Genomic DNA, 27,207 nt, shown 5'->3' with positions numbered 1-27,207 from the left:
GAGTGTCTTCCGCTGCTCTCTAGTGGCTACAACTAACCCCGGCTACAGGGTGGTGATCTGGTCCCTTCGCTCCAGCAGCATAGTCTCCAGGTGTGCCGTGCTGCCCTGACAGGCCCCAAGCTGCCTCACTATCTCTGACAAACACATACAAAGTGAAAGTGTGTTGAATTACTCACACCATTGCTTGCTTTGCATACCGGTATCTATAGTGTGTTGTTTTTTTCTCTGTGTTGTATAGTGTCAATCTGTCTCCATATTAGCCCGTGTTCTACATGGGAGACCAGCAGCATCAGATACAATCTACAATATTTATTTGTGTGTACATGTATTTTATTGGTGTGTAAACTCTCTATGTTTACGGCAACTTACTTACCCACTCTCTGTTGCTCCAGGAAGTGGTTGTGGGCCTGTATCTCTGCTAGCTGGCGGTCATGGTGCTCTGCCAGATTTCTTAGCCTCTCCCTGTGGCCCCACGGCCTCCCTGAAACCTTGATCTCCAGACACTCTGTCTCAGTTGGCCATTTAGGTAGGTTGGGCATGCTCTCCTCAATCGACATCTTCAGCTTGTGAAACTGTAAATTAAAGCATGACATTTGTCTGTATGTTAAGTAATATTATTTAATATTAAAGGGACTATCAAGATGACTATAAATTGTATTGCATGTCTAGATGGGTGGGATTGAGCGTTATTAGGCACCTCGTTAATGAGGTTCCTCAAGGCTAGACTCTGACACACTGCCCTGTAGGTTGTCTTCTCTCCCAGCCCTCCATGCTGTGGCATTGGCCCTCCCCTGCATGTTCTGGAGGGGCATACCCCTCTGCTCTCTCAGCTGTCAGAAACAATCAATGTTAGACAGACAGACTCATTCATCTATTTACCACTTTTCTCCAAATCAACATAGGTCTACGGTTAGCTTACTCTTGGGCATAAAGTATTGGTTATGCTTCTGGTGATCTCCCCCGTTTGTTGGTTACAATCACCACGTCGATGGCTGTGTTGTAGGGGGGTGGAGGGCCTCAACACAGACTTCTCAAGCGTCCTCTGCTGCCCTGTAGTGGCTACAACTAACTCATCCCGTCTGCAGACTTCTCAAATCAGCTCTATAATCTTTGATGACGCAAATGGATTTTGCTAAAAATCACTTGTGGATCATTTAGATTCTTAGATAGAGAAGCAGACAAATGTTTGGCAAACCGATGCAAAATATTTATTACAATTACATTTTTCCAAGATGCAGTAGTTTCTTTCTCATACAGACAGTCCATTACAGGAAACCTTATCTTTAAAAATATGTAAATAATGTTATCAAAATAATCTTACATTTTTCAAAACTCACAATTTGTATTGTTTTTTTTTTTACAATCCACCCTGAATATCAAGGCTGCAAGAACAATATGCAAAAAAAAAGAAATATCTATGTGTGATTTACAGCTGTACCAAATGAGAAAAGAAAACAACAACCAAGAGCCTATAATCTGTGATAAAGCCAGCTGAACATTCTACCAGACAGGACAATTGTTGAAATCTAAATCTGGTAAATGCATCATTTTCAAAAGCAGTCCCTCATGTAAGAAAGAAAACCAGGTTGTATCTTAATACAAGAAGCAGGAGTATTTGGGGGTGGGGGCTGTACGTTTACATTCTTTATCAACCATAGAACTTAGCATTTTGAACATCTGAAAATTATGGTGGTTGGTGAACTAAGAACAGACAATCAGCTTGAACAGCTACGATGGAATAATTGAGTTTTTCTCCAGAATACGTTTGGTAAAGTGACATTTCCATTACTTCAGAATGTTGTTTTATTCTTCTTTATGCCCTTACTGGCTACATTCAATCAGTACTGCAATAAAAGTAATGGTGGTCCATAACTGTAAATGACTGTTCTCCTACCGCTTAGGAAAAATATAATGATGAGCAAAAACATGCCTTACACTGTTCAAATAAGACCATTTGTCGGCTTTAAATGGACCAAAACAAAAAACAAACCTAAATCCTTACAGAAGGGTTATTTAGGGGATTGGAAGCAATGTCAATATCAACTGCTCACAATGATTGTTTCATCTCAACACAAATGCTACAAATTCTTTCAGCAAGAGCAGGTGTCAAAGCCATCTTTCAACAAAAATGAAGTATCAATCGATGAAGTAATTTGCAAGTAAAATCATTATTGGTTTGGTTGTTGTCAACATCATGGGTTAGCTTCTTTCATCACAAAATCAAAAGAAAAATGCTGATGTGTTTTGCTTTCAATAATCATTTCAGCTTCTAGGAAAAGACCAAACAAAGGGGTCAAAAAAAGAAAGAAAGAAAGGAAAGAAAAAGCAGAAGGAAAACCAAGACCCTCAGGCATGACCTTTGACCCCTCTGTCACACCAGTGTCTGTATGACCAGTCTCTTGTGAACGAGGAAGAAGTGTAAAACAGACGAGTGCAATGAGCGTGACGTGAGGAAGAAGAAGAGGAGGGGTGTAAAGCCATGTTAGGTGTCCTCGTCGTCTGTCTGGCTGCTGCTAGTGCTCTCGGACTCTGAGACCTCTTCTAGTTCAGGCTCTACAGGGCTTCTCCAGGACAGCAGGGGCAGGGGCGCACCCTTGAGAAGAGGCTTCAGGAGAACACCGTTCTGGACCAGCCTGTTCCTCTTCAACTAGAACAGACAGATAGATTAATAACAACAGTAACCAGGTTTCCAAACTTTTCATGCAGACCTGATCCAAATTCATAAATGTCGATAGACAATTTGTTTGTTTGAAATGGTGGGATATGGTGAAATGGCGGTGAAAATATTGATATTAATCACGCAATGATATGTCACATTGTAGGCCTACCACAGTCTTTCACAGCCTTTCACCACAACATGGAAAAGCATAAAAAGTTTATAGGCAGATTAAATAAGTTATGATGAACTTCACATGGTTAACTGCACAGTGATCATGCAAATTTACAATAGGCTAAATATCGAGGGTAGACTATTATTTGAATGGTGCTTGTTGCCAATTATCAAATAAAATGACCTTGCTCTTATCCATATCAGATCATGTAACCGGTCCCCTTTATCAGCAAACTGTTGTCCAGAGAGCATGCACCAGAACCACATTAGGCAAGTTTGCTATTTATTGCAACAGTTTTTGTGACAGAGAGTTGAATGGTAGAGTTGAAAATGCGATGGTAACCCATTTGTGTTTTTTTATTTGTACATTGGAACTTAACTGCAGAAGTGGTTTTTATGTGCCTTACGTCATCACCATGCACAGCACTTGATCTGCAACAAGTCAGTGTGATGAAAACACCCCTCTTGTGGGAAAATGCGCATATTGTTTTTGTGCACATTTTTTAATATATGCTTGAAAAAAATGTCACCAATTGGATGGAAACCTAGCTATAGAGAGATATCCACTCACAGGCTCACAGTAACACATGTAAATAGCTATGTATAGCTTTTACCTTCTCAGTTTTAGCTTGAAATTCTTGGAGCTCAGCATCAGTGATGGGCAAAAAGTTGTCATCATTCTCTGGGTACTCCTGCCAGCCCATAGCTTTGAGCAACCTACCAGAAGAGGCGGAGATCACTGGTAAAACAAGCTTTGAAGTGATTGTCCTATATCTAGGAGATGTATGAAAGCTCAGGAAATATTCACCTTTTTACACATTTAATCCCTTGTTTTTTTGGGTCACAAAACTACTTCCATACTTCCATGTGTTTGTATGGGTTACCTTCAGACTAGTCCCGTGACACTGGTGGGGGTCATAGAGCAAAACGGAGAACACCAGTGTGTTCATGAGTCTCCCCTTCCACAGTGGGGTCATAGTAGCGTCCGAATCTAAACGGTTTGGACGCTACAGACATCATTATTACCGACTTCAGGGGTGTCCTGTGACACTTGTGGGGGTCGTAGAGCAAAACGGAAACCGTTCGGACACTACAAACGTTTTCTTGAGAAAACAGATTTTCGGGATGTTTCATGGTCTGACAAACACCCCTGTAGCTCAGCCACCTCCCTCCGCAGATGCGGAAGGACTGACATGGGAAGATGTGGTGGATGGAGACGCAGCACATGGGGATTTTGATGGGGATTTTGTATCATGTTACTCAGATTGACGCACAGATGCGTCTATAGACTTTTAAGTATTAAATCCACTTCAATCAGTGTAGATGAAGGGGAGGAAACAGGTTAAAGAAGGATTTTTAACCTTGATACAATTGAGACATGGAAGGTGTATGTGTGCCATTCAGACGGTCAATGGGCAAGACAAAAGATCTAAGTGCCTTTGAATGGGGTATGGTAGTAGGTGCCAGGCGAACGGTATAAGTGTGTCAAGAACTGCGACGCCGCTGGGTTTTTCATGCTCAACATGAAATGCTCGTTAATTTCACACAATTTAGCTTGGTCGCCCCACCCTGACCCCACGGGCCCACCGCCCTACAGCGTCCCCAACCCAACACACCCCACTCAGCTTCAGGATCTTACTGTTTGAGTCACTGATGGTGTGAAGGAAGAGAGGGTATGTGCATGTGGGTGCAACTTACCTGTATTCTGCCTCCAACGAGCTGGAAAGGTGATCTGTGTCCGAGTCGCTGAGGGAGTGAGGGATCCCATTCTCCTGTAAGTCTCCTCTGTTCTCCTTAGCTTCTGATGGACTGGTAGAGGTGGGCCCGTCCCAGTTCCTATCATCCTTCAGGCCTCGCAGGAACTCACTCTTCCGGTCGGTGCTGCGACGCATCAGCTTCAGACGAGGAAGGGTGACGTCGATGGGAGGGGTGATGCTGGAGGGAGGCTGAGAGAGGTCTTACCAAGTCAATTGTAAGTCTTTTCAAATAAATTGTATCAAATCAAGTGTAGAGTGGGTCAGAGTTGGAATGCTAGAGCAGTGTTTTCAGACTCCAACTCTTTATTACGGGTGACAATTTTAGTAATCATCACTGCAAGTTGGTTGGCCCTCTTCGATGTCTCCTAGTTTGATACATTGCTATGTTTTCATTTATAAAGCTGTTTTACAAAAAGTCCCACTGTATCTAACATCATAACTAAACTTTAGACATACAAGTTACCACACCCAGTCTCAGGGATGGTTAACTCCCATCAGGGATGATTAACTGGTCTCTACTGCGTTGGGTAAATCTGTTTGTTCCACAAATAAGGTGCAAGAAATCTTCAACATTTTCTTAGATTTGATGTGCTGGAGCCTCGAGGGGGATTCAGAAAGCTGATTGAAGATCTTATTACTGATGAATATGTTTGTTTTTAATGACCGTGTTTTTCTTTCTGAATACATTTTATATTTATATTTTGTGTCTTTTCTGTATTTAGGACTCATCTCTGAAAGAGACCTTGTCTCAGTAGGAGTCCCTGATCAAATAAATGTTAAATGAGATGTGTGTATATATACACATATAAATGAGACACACACACACACACACACACACACACACACACACACACACACACACACACACACACACACACACACACACACACACACACACACACACACACACACACACACACACACACACACACACACACACACACACACACACACACACACAGTTGAAGTCGGAAGTTTACATACAACTTAGCCAAATAAAGTTAAACTCAGTTTTTCACAATTCCTGACAGTTAATTGACAGGGTAGCCTAGTGGTTAGAGCGTTGGACTAGTAACCGGAAGGTTGCAAGTTCAAACCTCCGAGCTGACAAGGTACAAAACTGTAGTTCTGCCCCTGAACAGGCAGTTAACCCACTTTTCCTAGGCCATCATTGAAAATAAGAATTTGTTCTTAACTGACTTGCCTAGTTAAATAAAAGGTTAAAAAAAAATAATAATAAAAAATCCTAGTAAAAGTTCTCGGTCTTAGGTCGGCTAGGATCCCCACTTTATTTAAGAATGTGAAATGTCAGAATAATAGTAGAGAGAATTATTTATTTGTATTTATTTTATCACATTCCCAGTGGGTCAGAAGATTATATGCACTCCATTAGTATTTGGTAGCATTGACTTTAAATTGTTTAACTTGGGTCAAACGTTTCGGGTAGCCTTCCACATGCTTGACTTTGTTGTCCTCAAGCCATTTTGACACAACTTTAGAAGTATGCTTGGGGTCATTGTCCATTTGGAAGACCCCATTGCCGCAAAGCTTTAACTTCCTGACTGATGTCTTGAGATGTTGCTTCAATATATCCACATAATTGTCCTCCCACATGATGCCATCTATTTTGTGAAGTGCACCAGTCCCTCCTGCAGCAAAGCACCCTCACAACATGACATTTCTCCAAAAAGTACAATCTTTGTCCGCATATGTAGTTGGAAACCGTACTGGATTTTTTATGGTGGGTTTGTAGCAGTGGCTTCTTCCTTGCTAAGCGGCCTTTCAGGTTATGTTGGTATAGGACTCGTTTTACTGTGGATATAGATATTTTTGTACCTGTTTCCAGCATCTTCACAAGGTCATTTGCTGTTGTTCTGGGATTGATTTGCACTTTTCGCACCAAAGTACTTTCAAAAATAAAATAAACTAAACTAAACTAAAAAACTCTAGGAGACAGACCGCGTCTCCTTCCTGAGTGGTATGACAGCTGCGTGGTCCCATGGTGTTTATACTTGCGTACTATTGTTTGTACAGATGAACGTGGTACCTTCAGGCGTTTGGAAATTGCTCCCAAGGATGAACCAGGCTTGTGGAGGTCTACCATTTGTTTTCTGAGGTCTTGGCTGATTTCTTTTGATTTTCCCATGATATCAAGCAAGGAGGCACTGAGTTTGAAAGTAGGCCTTGAAACACCTCCACAGGTACACCTCCAATTGACTCAAATTATGTCAATTAGCCTATTAGAAGCTTCTAAAGCCATAAAATAATTTTCTTGGAATTTTCCAAGCTGTTTAAAGGCACAGTCAACTTAGTGTATGTAAACTTCTGACCCACTGGAATTGTGATACAGTGAATTATAAGTGAAATAATCTGTCTGTAAACAATTATTGGAAAAATTACTTGTGTCATGCACAAAGTAGATGTCCTAACCGACTTGCCAAAACTATAGTTAGTTAACAAGAAACTTAAGGATTGGTTGAAAAATGAGTTTTAATGACTCCAACGTAAGTGTATGTAAACTTCCGACTTCAACTGTAAGTAAGTTGCCCTCTGGTCCCTGTCAGAGGTCAGACTCACCTCCTTGGGGGATCCGTAGGTCGGGCCGTAGGTCGGGGCAGTGACATGCGTAAGAAGTTTGTTCACAGAGGCAGCAGGGTTGGTGAAGGCGGAGTCCCAGCCAGATATATTAAAACTGCTTTTGGTTTCTCTCCCGCTTGGCTTCCAGGGACCAGCCTGCAGAGAGAAAAAATAAAGTAATGTAGTGATTCATTATTTTGGCTGAGGATGCAACTAGTGATTATACCCTGTCCTGTTTTTATTTTTACCTTCATTTTAACTAGGCAAGTTAGTTAAGAACAAATTCTTATTTTCAATGACTGGTTTGGAACAGTGCCTTGTTCAGGGGCAGAACGACATATTTTTACCTTGTCAGCTCGGGGATTCGATCTTGCAACCTTTCAGTTACAAGACCAACGCTCTAACCACTTGGCTACCTGCCGCCCCACAAGGAGATGGCAGTAGTGAGGTCCTACCTTTGCGGAGGGTGTGACTAGTGATTATACCCTGTCCTGGTTGAGGAGATGGCAGTAGTGAGGACCTACCTTGGCTGGGGACGTGACAATATTTAGGGCCTACCTTTTTTTTCTTTACCTACCTTGGTTGGGGTGATAGCTGGCTTGGGCACCAGGTTCTTGTAGACACTGGATGAGGAGATTGGGGTTTTGGTGCCGTTGGTTAGGTGGGGTACCGTTGTGTTGGCGAAACCAGCAGAGAAAGAAGCACCAGGGTCTTCCTTGGAAACCTTCTTGATGACCAACATCTTAGTTATGGTCTGCTTGGCACTAGGGGGGTGCTCTGTGGGGGAAGGATTTACCAATCAATCAATCAGGCTTGCTCCCTTTCAAAGCCAGTCACTGGCAGAGCTCCTCACTCACCCCAAACACCTACAGGAGTCCCTACGGCATGAGGCTGGGCCACCGGCTTCCCACTGCTCTCTGATTGATTGAGTGAGGGCTGTGGAAAAAAGCAAGAACACCCGTAACTTAACAAAAGTTGTCTGAAGTAATTTAAACATAGTAATCACCCAGCAGGTCGCTAACAATTTTTAAATGATCTGAAACAGCTTGATAAACCAAATCTTTGGCATTGTTTTTAATTCAAGCAATGAACATCTGGAGAAAGATGAGAGGGCACCCACAAAATCCTCCTCCACAAACTTCAGCTTGTCCTCATGGCCTCCCTCAACTGGCAGGAAGCCTCCTTTCCGGGGGTGGAAGGTCCCGTTACGCTGACGGTGGGGCCCTGGTCGCTCCCTGTCCCTGTCCCCCACAGGGCGCTTGGTGTGGCGCCCATGGTGGGGTCCCTCCTGCCCCCAGAGACCGCTGCCCAGGCCCCCCTGCCCTCCCTTAGCCACGCCTGAGTCCACAGAGTCATGCCGCAGGAGAGAGGGATGGTGCAACCCATCACCTAGCAACCAGGAGTGGAAAAGTAAAATGAAGGTTAAGAACTGATTGGACCTCATAATCCATCCAACACACACACATACTGTTCAAACCTACTTTAACATATGTATATCTGTGACTAATACACTTTGATTTGGTAGTCAGGGTCAGGTAGGGTAAGACCATGTGTATGTGCTACCTGCAGGTGCTCTGAGAGGGCTGTTGTTGAAGAAGCCGTCGGAGGAGTTATGGCGGCGGCGGCTCACAGCGGGCCGAGCATCACCGCGGGCAAGATTCTCTCCGTGCCTCTCAAACGATGCAAGAGACTGAGAGATACAGAGAGGGAAAGAGAGATGTACAGAGATGGAGAAAGAGATACAGAAAGCGTCAAAGAGAGAGACAGAGAAAGAGAGACAGAGGGGCACATATATAAGAGCCTCAGTAACCACTCAGAGCAATAGCTCACAAGCCATTACACTATACCAAAATGGGGGTGTGAAAGTAACAGTTTAAACGAAGTTGAGATCATTAACGTTAAGAACCCCCCCCCACACTTAATTAAAATCACAATTATCACAAAACATTATTTTCCGTGTTATAACCAACAGGCTATAAAGGCCTGGGCAGTTGTGTAATTCACATAAAATCAGAGGAAGAGGCTTTAGGCTACTTGAATTAGCAAGGTAGGCAAGACAAGACATTGAGATGTGCAGATTACCAAAACATATGAGCACACTTCTGCCTCTCCCTACCTCACGCTGGCCTGCCTGCTCGGTCTCTTCGCTAATGATGCAAGTGTGTGTTCAGTCTTCGGTCTGACGCCTGTAGAATAGTCTTGCGAGCCTACTTTTCGTTTTTGCCTCACTTGAAATTGTAGTAGGCTACCGGTAGACTGTATCGATAACGTTTCAGACATAATGGAATGTGGCTCCTTGAAAGCCACTCGGCTACGGTCCCTTTATTTAACCAGGTAGGCTAGTTGAGAACAAGTTCTCATTTACAACTGCGACCTGGCCAAGATAAAGCGTAGCAATTATACACATACAACAACATGAGTTACACATGGAATAAACAAAACATACAGTCAATAATACAGTAGAACAAAATAAAACAAAAAGTCTATATACAGTGAGAGCAAATGAGGTAAGTTAAGGAAATAAATAGGCCATGGTGGCGAAGTAATTACAATATAGTAATTAAACACTGGAATGGTAGATCGGCAGAAGATGAATGTGCAGGTAGAGATACTGGGGTGCAAAGTAGCAAAATAAATAAATACCAGTATGGGGATGAGGTAGGTAGATAGCCCATCTGTAAACAGCCCATCTATGTACAGGTGCAGTGATCTGTAAGCTGCTCTGACAGCTGGTGCTTAAAGCTAGTGAGAGAGATGTGAGTCTCCAGCTTCAGAGATTTTTTCAATTCGTTCCAGTCATGGGCAGCAGAGAACTGGAAGGAAAGATGACCAAAGGAGGAATTGGCTATACCTGCTATACCTGCTGGAGCGCATGCTACGAGTGGGTGCTGCTATGGTGACCAGTGAGTTGAGATAAGGCGGGGCTTTACCTAGCAGGGACTTGTAGATAACCTGTAGCCAGTGGGTTTGGCGACGAGTATGAAGCGAGGGCTAACCAACGAGAGCGTACAGGTCACAATGGTGGGTAGTGTATGGGGCTTTTGTGACAAAACGGATGGCACTGTGATAGACTGCATCCAGTTTGTTGAGTAGAGTGTTGGAGGCCATTTTATAGATGACATCACCGAAGTCGAGGATTGGTAGGATGGTCAGTTTTACGAGGGTATGTTTGGCAGCATGAGTGAAGGAATGTATTGTTGCGATATAGGAAGCCGATTCTAGATTTAATTTTGGATTGGAGATGTTTGATGTGAGTCTGGAAGGAAAGTTTACAGTCTAACCAGACACCCAGGTATTTGTAGTTGTCCACGTATTCTAAGTCAGAGCCGTCCAGAGTAGTAATGCTGGACGGACGAGCAGGTGCGGGCAGTGATCGATTGAAAAGCATGCATTTAGTTTTACTTGTGTTTAAGAGCAGTTGGAGGCCACGGAAGGAGAGTTGTATGGCATTGAAGCTCGTCTGGAGGTTAGTTAACACAGTGTCCAAGGAGGGGCCAGAAGTATACAGAATGGTGTCATCTGCGTAGAGGTGGATCAGAGAATCACCAGCAGCAAGAGCAACATCATTGATGTATACAGAAAAGAGAGTCGGTCTGAGAATTTAACCCTGTGGTCCGGACAACAGGCCCTCCGATTTGACACACTGAACTCTATCAGAGAAGTAGTTGGTAAACCAGGCGAGGCAATCATTTGAGAAACCAAGGCTGTCGAGTCTGCCAATAAGAATGTTGTGATTGACAGAGTCAAAAGCCTTGGCCAGGTCGATGAATACGGCTGCACAGTAATGTCTCTTATCGATGGCGGTTATGATGTCGTAATGAAGGGTTGCTGCTTCTGAAATGAGACAAAAATCCATCACTAGGCAACCAAAGGTGTCAATCAAATAATCAAATAATCTGCAAGCAGGCCACTCTCCCTAGAAAAGTACTTTAAAGTGTGTTAAATACCATGACTTACCAAGACATTTTGTAGAAATAAAAACACATTTAATTCCAAAATCATGGGCATTAATACGGAGTTGGTCCACTCTTCTGGGAAGGCTTTCCACTAGATGTTGGAACATTTCTGTGGGCACTAATGTTGGGTAATTACGCCTGGCTCGCAGTCGGTGTGCCAATTCATCCCAAAGGTGTTCGATGGGTGCAGGTCAGTCAAGTTCTTCCACACCGATCTCGACAAACCATTTCTATTTGGACCTCGCTTTGTGCGGGGGCATTGTCATGCTGAAAGAGAAAGGGCCTTCCCCAAACTGTTGCCACAAAGTTGGAAACACAGAATTGTCTAGAATGTCATTGTATGCTGTCGTGTTAAGATGTCCCTTCACTGGAAGTAAGGGGCCTAGCCCAAATCATTCAAAACAGCCCCAGACCATTATTCCTCCTCCACCGAACTTTACAGTGGGCACTATGCATTCGGGCAGGTAGCATACTCCTGGCATCCGCCAAACCCAGATTCGTCTGTCAAACTGCCAGATGGTGAAGCGTGATTCATCACTCCAGAAAACGCGTTTCCACTGCTCCAGAGTCCAATGGTGGCGAGCTTTTCACCACTCCAGCCGACGCTTAACATTGCGCATGGTGATCTTAGGCTTGTGTGTAAACCCATTTCATGAAGCTCTCGACAAACAGTCATTATAATGATGTTGCTTCCAGAGGCAGTTTCGGACTTGGTAGTGAGTGTTGCAACCGAGGACAGATGATTTTAACACGCTGCTCGCTTCAGCACTCAGGGGTTCCTGTTCTGTGATGTTGTGTGGCCTACCACTTCGCGGCTGAGCCCTTGTTGCGCCTAGACGTTTCCACTTTACAATAACAGCACTTACAGTTGACTGGGGCAGCTCCAGCAGGGCAGAAATTTGATTAACTGACTTGGTGGCATCCTATGACAGTGCCACGTTGAAAGTCACTGAGCTCTTCAGTAAGACCGTTCTACTGTCAATGTTTGTCTATGGAGACTGCAAGTGTAACGGATGTGAAACGGCTAGCTTAGTTAGCGGTGCGCGCTAAATAGCGTTTCAATCGGTGACGTCACTTGCTCTGAGACCTTGAAGTAGTGGTTCCCCTTGCTCTGCAAGGGCCACGGCTTTTGTGGAGCGATGTGTAACGATGCTTCGAGGGTTACTGTTGTTGATGTGTGCAGAGGGTCCCTGGTTCGCGCCCGGGTATGGGCGAGGGGACGATCTAATGTTATACTGTTACACAAGGCGGTGTGCTCGATTTTCTACACTTGTCAGCAACGGGTGTGGCGGAAATAGCTCATTTGAAGGGGTGTCCACATACTTTGGTATATATAGTGTAACTTAATTGCCGGGCCCTAAAGGTCATACAACCATTATTCTGCATTTTAAATTGATGTGGAATTTTATGATTTTTTTCTTATTATTTTAATGGAGCACCAATAAAAGAAAATGGCCATTTAAATGTTAAGCAAAATTGTCCATTTGTCTCATCCCTAATACCAACATACTACATGGCACCATGAAGACACAACCAACAACACCAAAAGACCAAACGCCACTGAAATCTGATCAAATCCTGCCCTGACATACAGTATTAATGCACTGGATTGCCCACCACCGGCTGCACTAAGACACCAAAATCAATAAACTTCTTAAATCTCCAAAAAATAAAGAAAACTGTCTAGACTGTCATCCATATTACTTTGAACCATGATTTTAACAGCTACAGAATTCTGACAAGTGCTACTGGAAAGAAGTGATACAACTGGAAAATAGTGATACAGACTATAGTGTTATATTGTATTATTGTCCTCTACAAAGACAGGCAGCCATAACTTCCTGCCCTACATAGCTGTCTTTGCTGTCTTCGTATCCAAGATAATTGTGTAGTTTAGAGTGTGTAGTCTTAGAGTGATTATCTTAATTTACCGAGGTTAGCTAGCCAGCTATTTGTCGTCCTTAACGTAGGAGACACTGCTAGCTAGCCAACAGCTAGCCAACGTCTTCCGAATAGAACTTACGCACTCAACAACACTCAACAACCCGGTCGCATTCCGCTTCGCTCCACAGGTAGTATCACATTTTCACTTCATTTCATTACAGTACAACGGTTTGATTTGTTTGATCGTAGCTAGCTACATAGCTAGCTACATAGCCGTCTTTGTATCAAAGATAATTGTGTAGTCTAGAGCGACTTTCTAGGTTAGCTAGCCAGCTATTGTCGTTCTTTTAACGCAACGTAACGTAATCAACACTGCTAGCTAGCCAGCTAGCCCCTGAATAGCAGCACTGTAGAAACTATTACACTCAACGGAACGACTTGATTACTGTAGTGTCAACAATGCAGCCACTGCCAGCTAGCCTACAAAGTCAACAACGCAGCCACTGCCAGCTAGCCTACTTCAGCAGTACTGTATCATCTTAATCATTTTAGTCAATAAGATTCTTGCTACGTAAGCTTAACTTTCTGAACATTCGAGACGTGTAGTCCACTTGTCATTCCAATCTCCTTTGCATTAGCGTAGCCTCTTCTGTAGCCTGTCAACTATGTGTCTGTCTATCCCTGTTCTCTCCTCTCTGCACAGACCATACAAACGCTCCACACCGCGTGGCCGCGGCCACCCTAATCTGGTGGTCCCAGCGCGCACGACCCACGTGGAGTTCCAGGTCTCCGGTAGCCTCTGGAACTGCCGATCTGCGGCCAACAAGGCAGAGTTCATCTCAGCCTATGCCTCCCTCCAGTCCCTCGACTTCTTGGCACTGACGGAAACATGGATCACCACAGACAACACTGCTACTCCTACTGCTCTCTCTTCGTCCGCCCACGTGCTCTCGCACACCCCGAGAGCTTCTGGTCAGCGGGGTAGTGGCACCGGGATCCTCATCTCTCCCAAGTGGTCATTCTCTCTTTCTCCCCTTACCCATCTGTCTATCGCCTCCTTTGAATTCCATGCTGTCACAGTTACCAGCCCTTTCAAGCTTAACATCCTTATCATTTATCGCCCTCCAGGTTCCCTCGGAGAGTTCATCAATGAGCTTGATGCCTTGATAAGCTCCTTTCCTGAGGACGGCTCACCTCTCACAGTTCTGGGTGACTTTAACCTCCCCACGTCTACCTTTGACTCATTCCTCTCTGCCTCCTTCTTTCCACTCCTCTCCTCTTTTGACCTCACCCTCTCACCTTCCCCCCCTACTCACAAGGCAGGCACTACGCTCGACCTCATCTTTACTAGATGCTGTTCTTCCACTAACCTCATTGCAACTCTCCTCCAAGTCTCCGACCACTACCTTGTATCCTTTTCCCTCTCGCTCTCATCCAACACCTCCCACACTGCCCCTACTCAGATGGTATCGCGCCGTCCCAACCTTCGCTCTCTCTCCCCCGCTACTCTCTCCTCTTCCATCCTATCATCTCTTCCCTCTGCTCAAACCTTCTCCAACCTATCTCCTGATTCTGCCTCCTCAACCCTCCTCTCCTCCCTTTCTGCATCCTTTGACTCTCTATGTCCCCTATCCTCCAGGCCGGCTCGGTCCTCCGCTCCCGCTCCGTGGCTCGACGACTCATTGCGAGCTCTCAGAACAGGGCTCCGGGCAGCCGAGCGGAAATGGAGGAAAACTCGCATCGCTGCGGACCTGGCATCCTTTCACTCCCTCCCCTCTACATTTTCCTCCTCTGTCTCTGCTGCTAAAGCCACTTTCTACCACTCTAAATTCCAAGCATCTGCCTCTAACCCTAGGAAGCTCTTTGCCACCTTCTCCTCCCTCCTGAATCCTCCCCCCCCCCTCCTCCCTCTCTGCAGATGACTTCGTCAACCACTTTGAAAAGAAGGTCGACGACATCCGATCCTCGTTTGCCAAGTCAAACGACACCGCTGGTTCTGCTCACACTGCCCTACCCTGTGCTCTGACCTCTTTCTCCCCTCTCTCTCCAGATGAAATCTCGCGTCTTGTGACGGCCGGCCGCCCAACAACCTGCCCGCTTGACCCTATCCCCTCCTCTCTTCTCCAGACCATTTCCGGAGACCTTCTCCCTTACCTCACCTCGCTCATCAACTCATCCCTGACCGCTGGCTACGTCCCTTCCGTCTTCAAGAGAGCGAGAGTTGCACCCCTTCTGAAAAAACCTACACTCGATCCCTCCGATGTCAACAATTACAGACCAGTATCCCTTCTTTCTTTTCTCTCCAAAACTCTTGAACGTGCCGTCCTTGGCCAGCTCTCCCGCTATCTCTCTCAGAATGACCTTCTTGATCCAAATCAGTCAGGTTTCAAGACTAGTCATTCAACTGAGACTGCTCTTCTCTGTATCACGGAGGCGCTCCGCACTGCTAAAGCTAACTCTCTCTCCTCTGCTCTCATCCTTCTAGACCTATCGGCTGCCTTCGATACTGTGAACCATCAGATCCTCCTCTCCACCCTCTCCGAGTTGGGCATCTCCGGCGCGGCCCACGCCTGGATTGCGTCCTACCTGACAGGTCGCTCCTACCAGGTGGCATGGCGAGAATCTGTCTCCTCACCACGCGCTCTCACCACTGGTGTCCCCAAGGGCTCTGTTCTAGGCCCTCTCCTATTCTCGCTATACACCAAGTCACTTGGCCCTGTCATAACCTCACATGGTCTCTCCTATCATTGCTATGCAGACGACACATAATTAATCTTCTCCTTTCCCCCTTCTGATGACCAGGTGGCGAATCGCATCTCTGCATGTCTGGCAGACATATCAGTGTGGATGACGGATCACCACCTCAAGCTGAACCTCGGCAAGACGGAGCTGCTCTTCCTCCCGGGGAAGGACTGCCCGTTCCATGATCTCGCCATCACGGTTGACAACTCCATTGTGTCCTCCTCCCAGAGAGCTAAGAACCTTGGTGTGATCCTGGACAACACCCTGTCGTTCTCAACTAACATCAAGGCGGTGGCCCGTTCCTGTAGGTTCATGCTCTACAACATCCGCAGAGTACGACCCTGCCTCACACAGGAAGCGGCGCAGGTCCTAATCCAGGCACTTGTCATCTCCCGTCTGGATTACTGCAACTCGCTGTTGGCTGGGCTCCCTGCCTGTGCCATTAAACCCCTACAACTCATCCAGAACGCCGCAGCCCGTCTGGTGTTCAACCTTCCCAAGTTCTCTCACGTCACCCCGCTCCTCCGCTCTCTCCACTGGCTTCCAGTTGAAGCTCGCATCCGCTACAAGACCATGGTGCTTGCCTACGGAGCTGTGGGGGGAACGGCACCTCAGTACCTCCAGGCTCTGATCAGGCCCTACACCCAAACAAGGGCACTGCGTTCATCCACCTCTGGCCTGCTCGCCTCCCTACCACTGAGGAAGTACAGTTCCCGCTCAGCCCAGTCAAAACTGTTCGCTGCTCTGGCCCCCCCAATGGTGGAACAAACTCCCTCACGACGCCAGGACAGCGGAGTCAATCACCACCTTCCGGAGACACCTGAAACCCCACCTCTTTAAGGAATACCTAGGATAGGATAAAGTAATCCTTCTACCCCCCCCCCCCCTTAAAAGATTTAGATGCACTATTGTAAAGTGGCTGTTCCACTGGATGTCATAAGGTGAATGCACCAATTTGTAAGTCGCTCTGGATAAGAGCGTCTGCTAAATGACTTAAATGTAATGTAAATGTAATTCAAGGCCACAGCATACCTTTGGGGTCAATGTTCAACCAGGCACCGCAGCGCAAACATTGGACCTACTGTATATGCATAGTCTGCTAACATTTTACCCAGCCACTTAAAAAGCTTGATCCAACAAAGCATGGCATTCCCAGAATTTTTTTTTTTCAATTAGCAGAGTTTCTTCTGAGAAAACATATTTACAGAACAAATCAAAGTGTATTTGTCACGTGCGCCGAATAAAACAGGTGTAGTGAAATGCTTACTTACAGGCTCTAACCAACAGTGCAAAAAAGGTATTAGGTGAACAATAGGTAAGAAATAAAACAACAGTAAAAAGACAGTGAAAAATAACAGTAGCGAGGCTACATACAGGCACCGGTTAGTCGGCACCGGGCTGATTGAGGTAGTATGTACATGTAGATATGGTTAAAGTGACTATGCATATATGATAAACAGAGAGTAGCAGCAGCGTAAAAGAGGGGTGGGGGGGGGTAAAAATCTTATGGCTTTGGGGTAAAAAAGCCTTTTTGTCCTAGACTTGGCACTCCCGGTACCTCTTGCCATGCAGTAGTAGAGCGAACAGTCTATGACTGTGGAGGTTGGGATCTTTGACAATTTTCAGGGACTTCCTCTGACACCGCCTGGTGTAGAGGTCCTGGATGGCAGGCAGTTTAGCCCCACTGATGTACTGTGCAGTACGCACTACCCTCTGTAGTGCCTTGCGGTCGGAGGCCGAGCAATTGCCGTGCCAGGCAGTGATGGTCTGTAGTAGGAATTATAGTAGGAATTATAGGATGCCTGTCCTGTCCTAACCCCCAGCACCTCTCTAGGTCTCACTTAAAGGCCCCACCCCCATTAGGCAGGTTTTGCAGCGGTCTAAGGCAGGAGGGCCCTGTAAGAGAGACCCAGAGAGATGCTGGGACAATTCCCGAGCTAAACAGACCAAGATGAACCTCCAACAACACATATACCTTACATAATTATGGTTATGGTCTAATGTTGTTATGTTCTAATGTTGTTATGGTCTAATGGTCTAATGTTGTTATGGTCTAATGGTCTAATGTTGTTATGGTCTAATGGTCTAATGTTGTTATGGTCTAATGGTCTAATGTTGTTATGGTCTAATGGTCTAATGTTGTTATGGTCTAATGGTCTAATGTTGTTATGGTCTAATGGTCTAATGTTGTTATGGTCTAATGTTGTTATGATCTAATGGTCTAATGTTGTTATGGTCTAATGGTCTAATGTTGTTATGGTCTAATGGTCTAATGGTGTTATGGTCTAATGTTGTTATGGTCTAATGTTGTTATGGTCTAATGTTGTTATGGTCTAATGTTGTTATGGTCTAATGTTGTTATGATCTAATGTTGTTATGGTCTAATGGTCTAATGTTGTTATGATCTAATGTTGTTATGGTCTAATGTTGTTATGGTCTAATGGTCTAATGTTGTTATGGTCTAATGTTGTTATGGTCTAATGGTCTAATGCTGTTATGATCTAATGGTCTAATGTTGTTATGATCTAATGTTGTTACGATCTAATGTTGTTATGATCTAATTGTCTAATGTTGTTATGGTCTAATGGTCTAATGTTGTTATGGTCTAATGTTGTTATGATCTAATGGTCTAATGTTGTTATGGTCTAATGTTGTTATGGTCTAATGTTGTTATGGTCTAATGTTGTTATGGTCTAATGTTGTTATGGTCTAATGTTGTTATGGTCTAATGTTGTTATGATCTAATGTTGTTATGGTCTAATGGTCTAATGTTGTTATGATCTAATGTTGTTATGGTCTAATGGTCTAATGTTGTTATGGTCTAATGTTGTTATGGTCTAATGGTCTAATGTTGTTATGGTCTAATGTTGTTATGGTCTAATGCTGTTATGATCTAATGGTCTAATGCTGTTATGATCTAATGTTGTTACGATCTAATGTTGTTATGATCTAATTGTCTAATGTTGTTATGGTCTAATGTTGTTATGGTCTAATGTTGTTATGATCTAATGTTGTTATGGTCTAATGGTCTAATGTTGTTATGATCTAATGTTGTTATGGTCTAATGTTGTTATGGTCTAATGGTCTAATGTTGTTATGGTCTAATGTTGTTATGGTCTAATGTTGTTATGGTCTAATGGTCTAATGCTGTTATGATCTAATGGTCTAATGTTGTTATGATCTAATGTTGTTACGATCTAATGTTGTTATGATCTAATTGTCTAATGTTGTTATGGTCTAATGGTCTAATGTTGTTATGGTCTAATGTTGTTATGATCTAATGGTCTAATGTTGTTATGGTCTAATGTTGTTATGGTCTAATGTTGTTATGGTCTAATGTTGTTATGGTCTAATGTTGTTATGGTCTAATGTTGTTATGGTCTAATGTTGTTATGGTCTAATGTTGTTATGGTCTAATGGTCTAATGTTGTTATGATCTAATGTTGTTATGGTCTAATGTTGTTATGGTCTAATGGTCTAATGTTGTTGTTATGGTCTAATGTTGTTACGGTCTAATGTTGTTATGGTCTAATGGTCTAATGTTGTTATGATCTAATGTTGTTATGATCTAATGTTGTTATGGTCTAATGGTCTAATGTTGTTATGATCTAATGTTGTTATGGTCTAATGTTGTTATGGTCTAATGGTCTAATGTTGTTATGGTCTAATGTTGTTATGGTCTAATGGTCTAATGTTGTTAAGGTCTAATGTTGTTATGGTCTAATGCTGTTATGATCTAATGGTCTAATGCTGTTATGATCTAATGTTGTTACGATCTAATGTTGTTATGATCTAATTGTCTAATGTTGTTATGGTCTAATGGTCTAATGTTGTTATGGTCTAATGTTGTTATGATCTAATGGTCTAATGTTGTTATGATCTAATGTTGTTATGATCTAATGGTCTAATGCTGTTATGGTCTAATGGTCTAATGTTGTTATGGTCTAATGTTGTTATGGTCTAATGGTCTAATGTTGTTATCGTAGAATGTATGCACACATGACTGTAAGTCGCTTTGGATAAAAGCGTCTGCTAAATGGCATATATTATTATTATATTATAATTCTTCCCCAAAACAATTAACATTTATCTCACCCAGTGGCATATGGGCTATTTAGGTGAGAGCTGAGGCTGCCCTGTTTAGTACCCACTTTGTCAAAGGCATGGGTGCAAAATATTGTCCATGTCCAGCGCGCGTGTCCAGGGTACAGTTGGAGACACACCGCTGAGGCGCTCCACCAATGTCCCGTCAAAAATGACTTAACATACAGTGCCTTCAGAAAGTATTCACACATCTTGATTTTTTCCACATTTTGTTGTGTTACAAAGTGGGATTAAAACGGATTTGATTTGTTTTGTTTGTCAACAATCTACACAAAATACTCTGTAATGTCAACGTGGAAGAAAAAATCTAACATTTGTAAAAAATAAAACACTAATGTATCTTGATTAGATAAGTATTCAACCAATACATGTTAGAATCACCTTTGGCAGCAATTACAGCTGTAAGTCTTTCTGGGTAAGTCTACAAGAGATATTCATATCTGGATTGTACAATATTTGCACATTCTTTTTTTCAGAATTCTTCAAGCTCTGTCAAGTTGGTTGTTGATCATTGCTAGAGTCATTTCCAAGTCAAAGGTGTAACTAGGCCACTCAGGAACATTTAAATGTCATCTTGGTTAGCAACTCCAGTGTATATTTCTTCTTGTGTTTTAAGTTATTGTCCTGCTGAAAGGCAATTGTGTCTCTTGGAAAGCAGATTGAACCAGGTTTTCCACTTGGATTTTGACGGTCCTTAGCTCTATTCCATTTCTTATTATCAAACTCCCTAGTCCTTGCAGGTGACAAGCACACTCATGTTGCAGCCACCACAATGTTTGAAAATATTGATAGTGGTACTCAGTGAAGTGTTGTGTTATATTTGCCCCAAACATAACACTTTGTATTCAGGACATGAAGTTCATTTCTTTGCCACATTTTTTATTTTGTTATTTCAAACAGGATGCATGTTCTGGAATATTTTTATTCTGTACAGGTTTCATTCTTTTCACTCTGTCATTTAGGTTAGTATTGTGGAGTAACTACAACGTTGTTGATCCATCCTCAGTCTTCTATCACAGCCATTAAACTCTGTCTCTGTTTTAAAGTCACCATTGGCCTCATGGTGAAATCCCTGAGCAGTTTCCTTCCTCTCTGGTAATTGAGTTAGGAAGGACACCTGTATTAATGTAGTGACTGGGTTTATTGATACACCATCCAAAGTTTAATTAATGACTTCACCATGCTCAAAGGGATATTCAATGTCTGCTTTTCTTATTTTTTTTTTACCCATCTACCAATACGTGCCCTTTGTAAGGCAGTGGAAAACCTCCTTGGTCTTTGAAACTGTGTGAAATTCCCTGCTCGACTGAGAGGCGTTACAGATAATTGTATGTGTGAGGTACAGAGATGAAGTAGTCATTCAAAAATCCTGTTAAAACACTTATTACACACAGAGTGAGTCCATGCAACTTATAACTGCTAAATGACTTAAATGTAAATGTAAATGTAATTACCTGACTTGTCAAGCACATTACTACTTCTGAACTTGACATTATGGGGTATTGTGTGTAGGCCCGTGACAAAAAAAAATCACAATCAAATACAATTTTAATTCAGGTTGTAACACAACTAAATGTGGAAAAAGTGAAGTGGTGTGAACACTTCTGAAGGCACTGTAAATCATGTAGCCTGTAGCCTACGGTAGACCGAGTGGTGTTTTCTGTAGCCTACAGGATGGAGATCAAATTTATGACAAATGTCATGAGACACTTTTTACATCATGCAAGTTTTTCCATTCAAATAGCCTAACCCACAGGTGTATATCCTAAAAACAGGCCAGGTCAAAGGAAACTGCTGTCTAGGAGTTTCACACAGTTGGCTAAATTGTCATGATAATCAGTGATTTCAAGTTTGTATTAGTATATTTTTGACAAGCTGCATCACAGCGAAAAAGAAAAGACTTCTGCATTTCCCGCTGTGTAAATGCATGGATTCTCATTGCAAATAGGCTCAAGATTACTCCTGATAAAGGTGGGTAGCTGATATTCAGAGCATAAAGATGTCCTCCAGTCATTATTTTACTTTTCCAGTTGAAAAGTGATATTCCAAGTATAAATACAGTAAAGTACACACACTAATGCCTGGTCTACACCACACGACTTTCAAAATCCAAACGTCATCGAGCCGCTCACATTAAACGACTGTCTTTCCTGTTGTTTTTTGTCTTAGCAACTTAGTGGTGCGCACACTAAACGATGTGGCACAGACGGGGGTCACACACTACAAGATTCTTCACTTGGTCGTGAGAATTCTCCATGCTACGCTGTCTCGTGAACACAATGTGATGATTAGATTGTTAACGCAGCCTTATTCACACTTGCCATACAGAGTTGAAATATCTAGCCAACATTTTGAATTCAATAACATTGCTTGTAGGGCCTCTCTAGTGGTCTAAGGCACTGCATCACAGTGCTAGAGACTAGAGGTCGACCGATTATGATTTTTCAACGCCGATACCGATTATTGGAGGACCAGAAAAGCAGATACCGATTAATCGGACGATTTACTTTATTTGTAATAATGACAATTACAACAATACTGAATTAACACTTATTTTAACTGAATATAAAACATCAAAATCAACTTAGCCTCAAATAAATAATGAAACATGATGCAAAAACAAAGTGTTGGAGAAGAAAGTAATATGTGCCATGTAAAATATGTGCCATGTAAAAAAGCTAACGTTTAAGTTAGCTCAGAACATGAGAACATATGAAAGTTGCTGGTTCCTTTTAACATGAGACTTTAGGATGGTGTTAGGTTTTAGGTTGTAGTTAATATAGTATTTATAGGACATTTCTCTCTATACCATTTGTATTTCATATACCTTTGACTATTGGATGTTCTTATAGGCACTATATTATAGTATTGCCAGTGTAACAGTATAGCTTCCATCCCCCTCCTTGCCCCTACCTGGGCTCGAACCAGGAACACATAGACAACAGCCACACTTGAAGCATCGTTACCCAACACTCCACAAAAGCCGCGGAATAACTACTCCAAATCTAAAAGCGAGTGAAGTTTGAAACAGTATTAGCGCACACCCAGCTAACTAGCTAGCCATTTCACATTGGTTACACCAGCCATTAGGCTGATAGGCTTGAAGTCATAAACAGCGCTGTGCTTGTGAAGAGCTGCTGGCAAAACGCACGAAAGTGCTGTCTGAATGAATGATTACGGGCCTGCTGCTGCTCAGTCACACTGCTCTATCAAATCAGACTTAATTATAACATAATAACACACAGAAATACGAGCCTTTGGTCATTAATATGATCGAATCCGGAAACTATCATTTCGAAAACAAAACGTTTATTATTTAAGCGAAATACGGAACCGTTCGGTATTTTATCTAACGGGTGGCATCCCTAAGTCTAAATATTCTTGTTACATTGCACAACCTTCAATGTATGTCATAATTACGTAAAATTCTGACAAATTAGTTCGCAATGAGCCAGGCAGCCCAAACTGTTGCATATACCCTGACTCTGCGTGCAATGAACGCAAGAGAAATGACACAATTTCACCTGGTTAATATTGCCTGCTAAACTGGATCAGTAGTTATAACTAGTGATTATGATTGATTGTTTTTTATAAGATAAGTTTAATGCTAGCTAGCAATTTACCTTGGCTTCTACTACATTCGCGTAACAGGCAGGCTACTCGTGGAGTGCAATGTTTAGAGCGTTGGACTAGTTAACTGTGCGGTTGCAAGATTGGAACCCCTGAGCTGACAAGGTGAAAATCTGTCGTTCTGCCCCTGAACAAGGCAGTTAACCCACCATTCTAGGCAGTCATTGAAAATAAGAATGTGTTCTTCACTGACTTGCCTAGTTAAATAAAAGGTATAAAAAAAATACATAAAACATTTTTTAAATTAAAAAATAATTGGAAATCGGCACCCAAAAATCGCGATTTCCGATTGTTATGAAAACTTGAAAATCGGCCCTAATTAATCGTCCATTCTGATTAATCGGTCGACCTCTACTAGAGACGTCACTACAGACCCAGGTTTGATCCCTTGCTTTATCACAACCGGCCGTGATCGGGAATCCCATAGGGCGGTACACAATTGGCCCAGCGTCGTCCGGCTTAGGGGAGGTTTTGGCGCTTTACTTAAAATCAATGGCTCATCTCGCGCTAGAAACTTGTGGCGGGCCGGGCGCCTGCAGGCTGACCTCGATCGTCAAGTGAAGAGTGTTTCCGCCGACACATTGGTGCGGCTGGCTTTCAGGTTAAGCCGGTGGGTGTTAAGAAGCGCCGTTTGGCGGGTCATGTTTCGGAGGACACATGACACGACCTTCGCCTCCCGAGCCCATTGGGGAGTTGCAGCAATGAGACAAGATCCAAATTTAAGAAAATAAATAAATAACATTGCTTGTGAACTTCAGAGATGACACAATTTGACATGGACTTTGGTTAAAGTGACATTGGCAAGTACAAACGCAAGTAGTAATCGCTCCGGCTCAAGAGTCTACACACTCTGGGTGTTTCGAAACAATGTCTTCTCTGATGAGCTCTCATTGGCTATTGCTGCTCACTGTTCTCAAAACTTGTCACTGCACATCTTACACTACAAGAGCATTGTAGATTTTGTGCAGATAAAAATCGTTTGAAAATACTGGGACGTTTGGGATTGCTCAAAGACAGGATCGGAAGTATTCAGATTGCGGTTCTGACCTGCTCACAATAAACGCGTCGGTGAAGACTACGCACCGAGAGGGCAACGACATGAGGATTTTGTCTCCGATCTCAAAAACTTGTCTGGGACAGCTAAATTGTGTAGTGTACACTTGGCTTAAAGGGTAAAAAAATATGTTTTGAGCAAAATAGTGTTTTTTAGACAACTGCAAAGGTTTTGATGGGAAGTCGTGATGGTTTGATGGGAAGTCATGATGTCATCAGCCTACTGACTTGCTTGTAGAACAATAGAGGAGCAACAGACTAGGATAGCCAAAACCGGCCCTGCTCATTTACCTTGGCGGGCTGAGGCGTGGAAAAGTTAAGCCAGGCTGGAACAAAGTCATGCTGCGCCATTTAGGTCCAGTGTCTCCTGTCAGTAGAGCGTGGCATCAAACCTCATGGCCAGGATCTGTAGAAGCAAGGAAAGAGGGATATCACTGCCAGACCTCTAATAACAGACAGAAATGAGTGTGAATAACCATCAGTATTACTTCAGAGGAGTTGGTGTTTCATGCAAGATAATGTCAGGCTGCTTATGACAGACAACTTATGGTAGTCTTTATTCATCTTTACCCAAATAATGAAAATGAATGATTTTAATTCATTAGAATTTACACTGATCATCATTGCAGCTTTTCTAAGTGTGTGCGAATGTGAACTCTGCCAAATCACATGGTAGTTAGTGTCATTTCACTTCAGTATAAAGAGGACACTGATTGTACCCACCGACAGCTTGACCAGAATGACATAACAAATCTTCTTACCCAGAGTAGTCAGCTCTGTAGTCCAGTGGCCCTTCTCTCTGTCAGTGTGGTATGTGTTCCTCTTGGTACAGCTGGCCCAGCCCTGGTGTCTGTTAAGCTAAGGCAGACCAGGATGTAGGACCACTCTTCAGCCTGAGCGAGACAGAGCCCCCGGCAGAGAGAAGCTCCAGTTCCCAGGGTGAGAGAGTGGAGAAGGGGCTTGGGTGGTAAGGACACTGGCAGTTATCGGTACTGCAGGTCTTGGCTGGTGTCGAGATGATTCGATTGAATCAGTCAGACAGACATGAATGAAAAGCAAGCATATGTAGTAGGGATCTGTTTGGTTGTTTGATCTAGGCCTGACTGTGTGAGTCAGTGAGAAAAGTCAACTCAACTGTTCTATGTTCTCAAAAGGTTTATCGAAGCAACACTTTGTGCCACCCCTGACACTGATTCCTCCTCACCAACTCATCCTATCTCTAGATGTGGACACTCTCTGAAAAAAAGGGGGCGGGGAGGGATCTACCTCACAGTGACGCTTCAAGGGGAAAACAGTGAAAAGCCTTTGTTCACCTCATCCACACAACCGGAGGGCGACGACAGGGAGAAACGGGGGGTTCACGGTTCAGTCACATAACAAAACCCAAGGGGGCCTATCGCTATGATGTGACTAACATTGTGTTTGTTAGTAGTATCAATCAACACACCCTAAATCCTGACTCTTCTGAGAAGGGGTGTGAGAAGGAGCCTGACATTCTTATTAACTCACTATTGTAGAGGTTGTATTGCTAGAGAACGTACTGGAGATTTGGTTCTGTGCACCTTTTTGCATTTATCTTACCCTCAGACACGACAAACCTAGGCTGTTGTTGTTGGTCAGATACACCATTCATTCAATGAACATACTCATGTAAACTGACTCACTTCTTAGCTATAAAATTATACTTGAGTTATACAGAGGCAACACTCCTTAAAAAAAAGGTCACTCATATAATTTTCAAAAGATATCTAACAACTGTCTGCCTTTCACTAGATTGTACAATCCTGACTTTGCTGTAGCATTTGGCAGAAGAGATTGTTGCTGAAGTTGTTGTGAGGATTGGCATTGAACAAAACAAAACTAAGTGTTCTCTTCTTTACTTCTCAGCCGTCTATTCAAAATACTTCACACCTTTGCAGCAGATCAACACTGTTAAGAAACACAACATTTAGGCAAGAAAATGACAATGGGCAGTTAGAGTTATGTAATATGGCTAGCAACTAGCAAACTAGTTAGCAGGCTCGGTTGTAAACAAGCATTACGTACACACTAACGTTACTGCTAGCAGGCCATTGAATGAGTGCGACTCGCCAATGAACGATTACGCATGGTGCAACTTTCAATATTATTATATTAGCTAACAACATAAATGACTATATATGCATTACTTGACGTGATGACACATGAACATCGAAAAGTGTAACTGTCAACGGCAATGGATGATAAATGGAGCTAGCAGCAGACGAAATCAACTGTGTCAAAATGGCCACCTACCTAGAGATAAATGTCTCGAGCCTCACACAGACCACTGTGATCGCTTGTCTCTGTCAATTCAGCTATTATCCGATATGTACGTGTAAGCGGAACATGCCTGTCTTGCAACCGCAAATATATCATATGAGCTGTCGTAGTTAGTACATTTGGCTTGTGAGATCCCGTTTTATCAGATTTTCGTTTGAACTAGCTAACAGTAACGTTAGCTATCCTAGCTTGCTACTTGTTCCTGTTTGTCCTAGACATACTAATCGATGGAAGAGCACATGTCCACGCGTTATAAACAGTTTATAAACAATGATATCTGCTGTGCCTGTAACTTGTGGTCTTTGACTGTCAGTTTATCCGTTTAATTATGTAGCAAATATATCCACCACATTTAATTGAACAATTCGTCGTT

General features: G+C 43.1%; 1 protein-coding gene across 2 annotated transcripts; it reads right to left on the bottom strand.

The window, feature by feature from the left end:
• Positions 1 to 1,185: 1,185 nt before the first annotated feature.
• Positions 1,186 to 27,198, bottom strand: LOC123996679 (vasculin-like protein 1). Of its 2 annotated transcripts, none has more exons than XM_046300278.1 (11): positions 26,808 to 27,198; positions 25,295 to 26,462; positions 24,825 to 24,939; positions 8,728 to 8,854; positions 8,285 to 8,553; positions 8,022 to 8,100; positions 7,742 to 7,941; positions 7,165 to 7,320; positions 4,529 to 4,776; positions 3,445 to 3,547; positions 1,186 to 2,647 (listed from the first exon to the last, which is right to left on the bottom strand). In XM_046300278.1, exons 3-11 carry the CDS (start codon positions 24,882 to 24,884, stop codon positions 2,483 to 2,485), a joined length of 1,407 nt encoding a protein of 468 aa, XP_046156234.1. In that variant the 5' UTR covers positions 24,885 to 24,939; positions 25,295 to 26,462; positions 26,808 to 27,198; the 3' UTR covers positions 1,186 to 2,482. The 2 variants fall into 2 exon arrangements, with proteins under 2 accessions (XP_046156234.1, XP_046156235.1); XM_046300279.1 differs by lacking the exon at positions 26,808 to 27,198 and adding an exon at positions 26,702 to 26,800.
• Positions 27,199 to 27,207: the final 9 nt, after the last annotated feature.

Source organism: Oncorhynchus gorbuscha, linkage group LG15, assembly GCF_021184085.1.
Source record: "Oncorhynchus gorbuscha isolate QuinsamMale2020 ecotype Even-year linkage group LG15, OgorEven_v1.0, whole genome shotgun sequence".
In the NCBI taxonomy this organism is placed as follows: Eukaryota; Metazoa; Chordata; class Actinopteri; order Salmoniformes; family Salmonidae; genus Oncorhynchus; species Oncorhynchus gorbuscha.
This window is presented reverse-complemented; position numbering and strand designations above follow the sequence as displayed.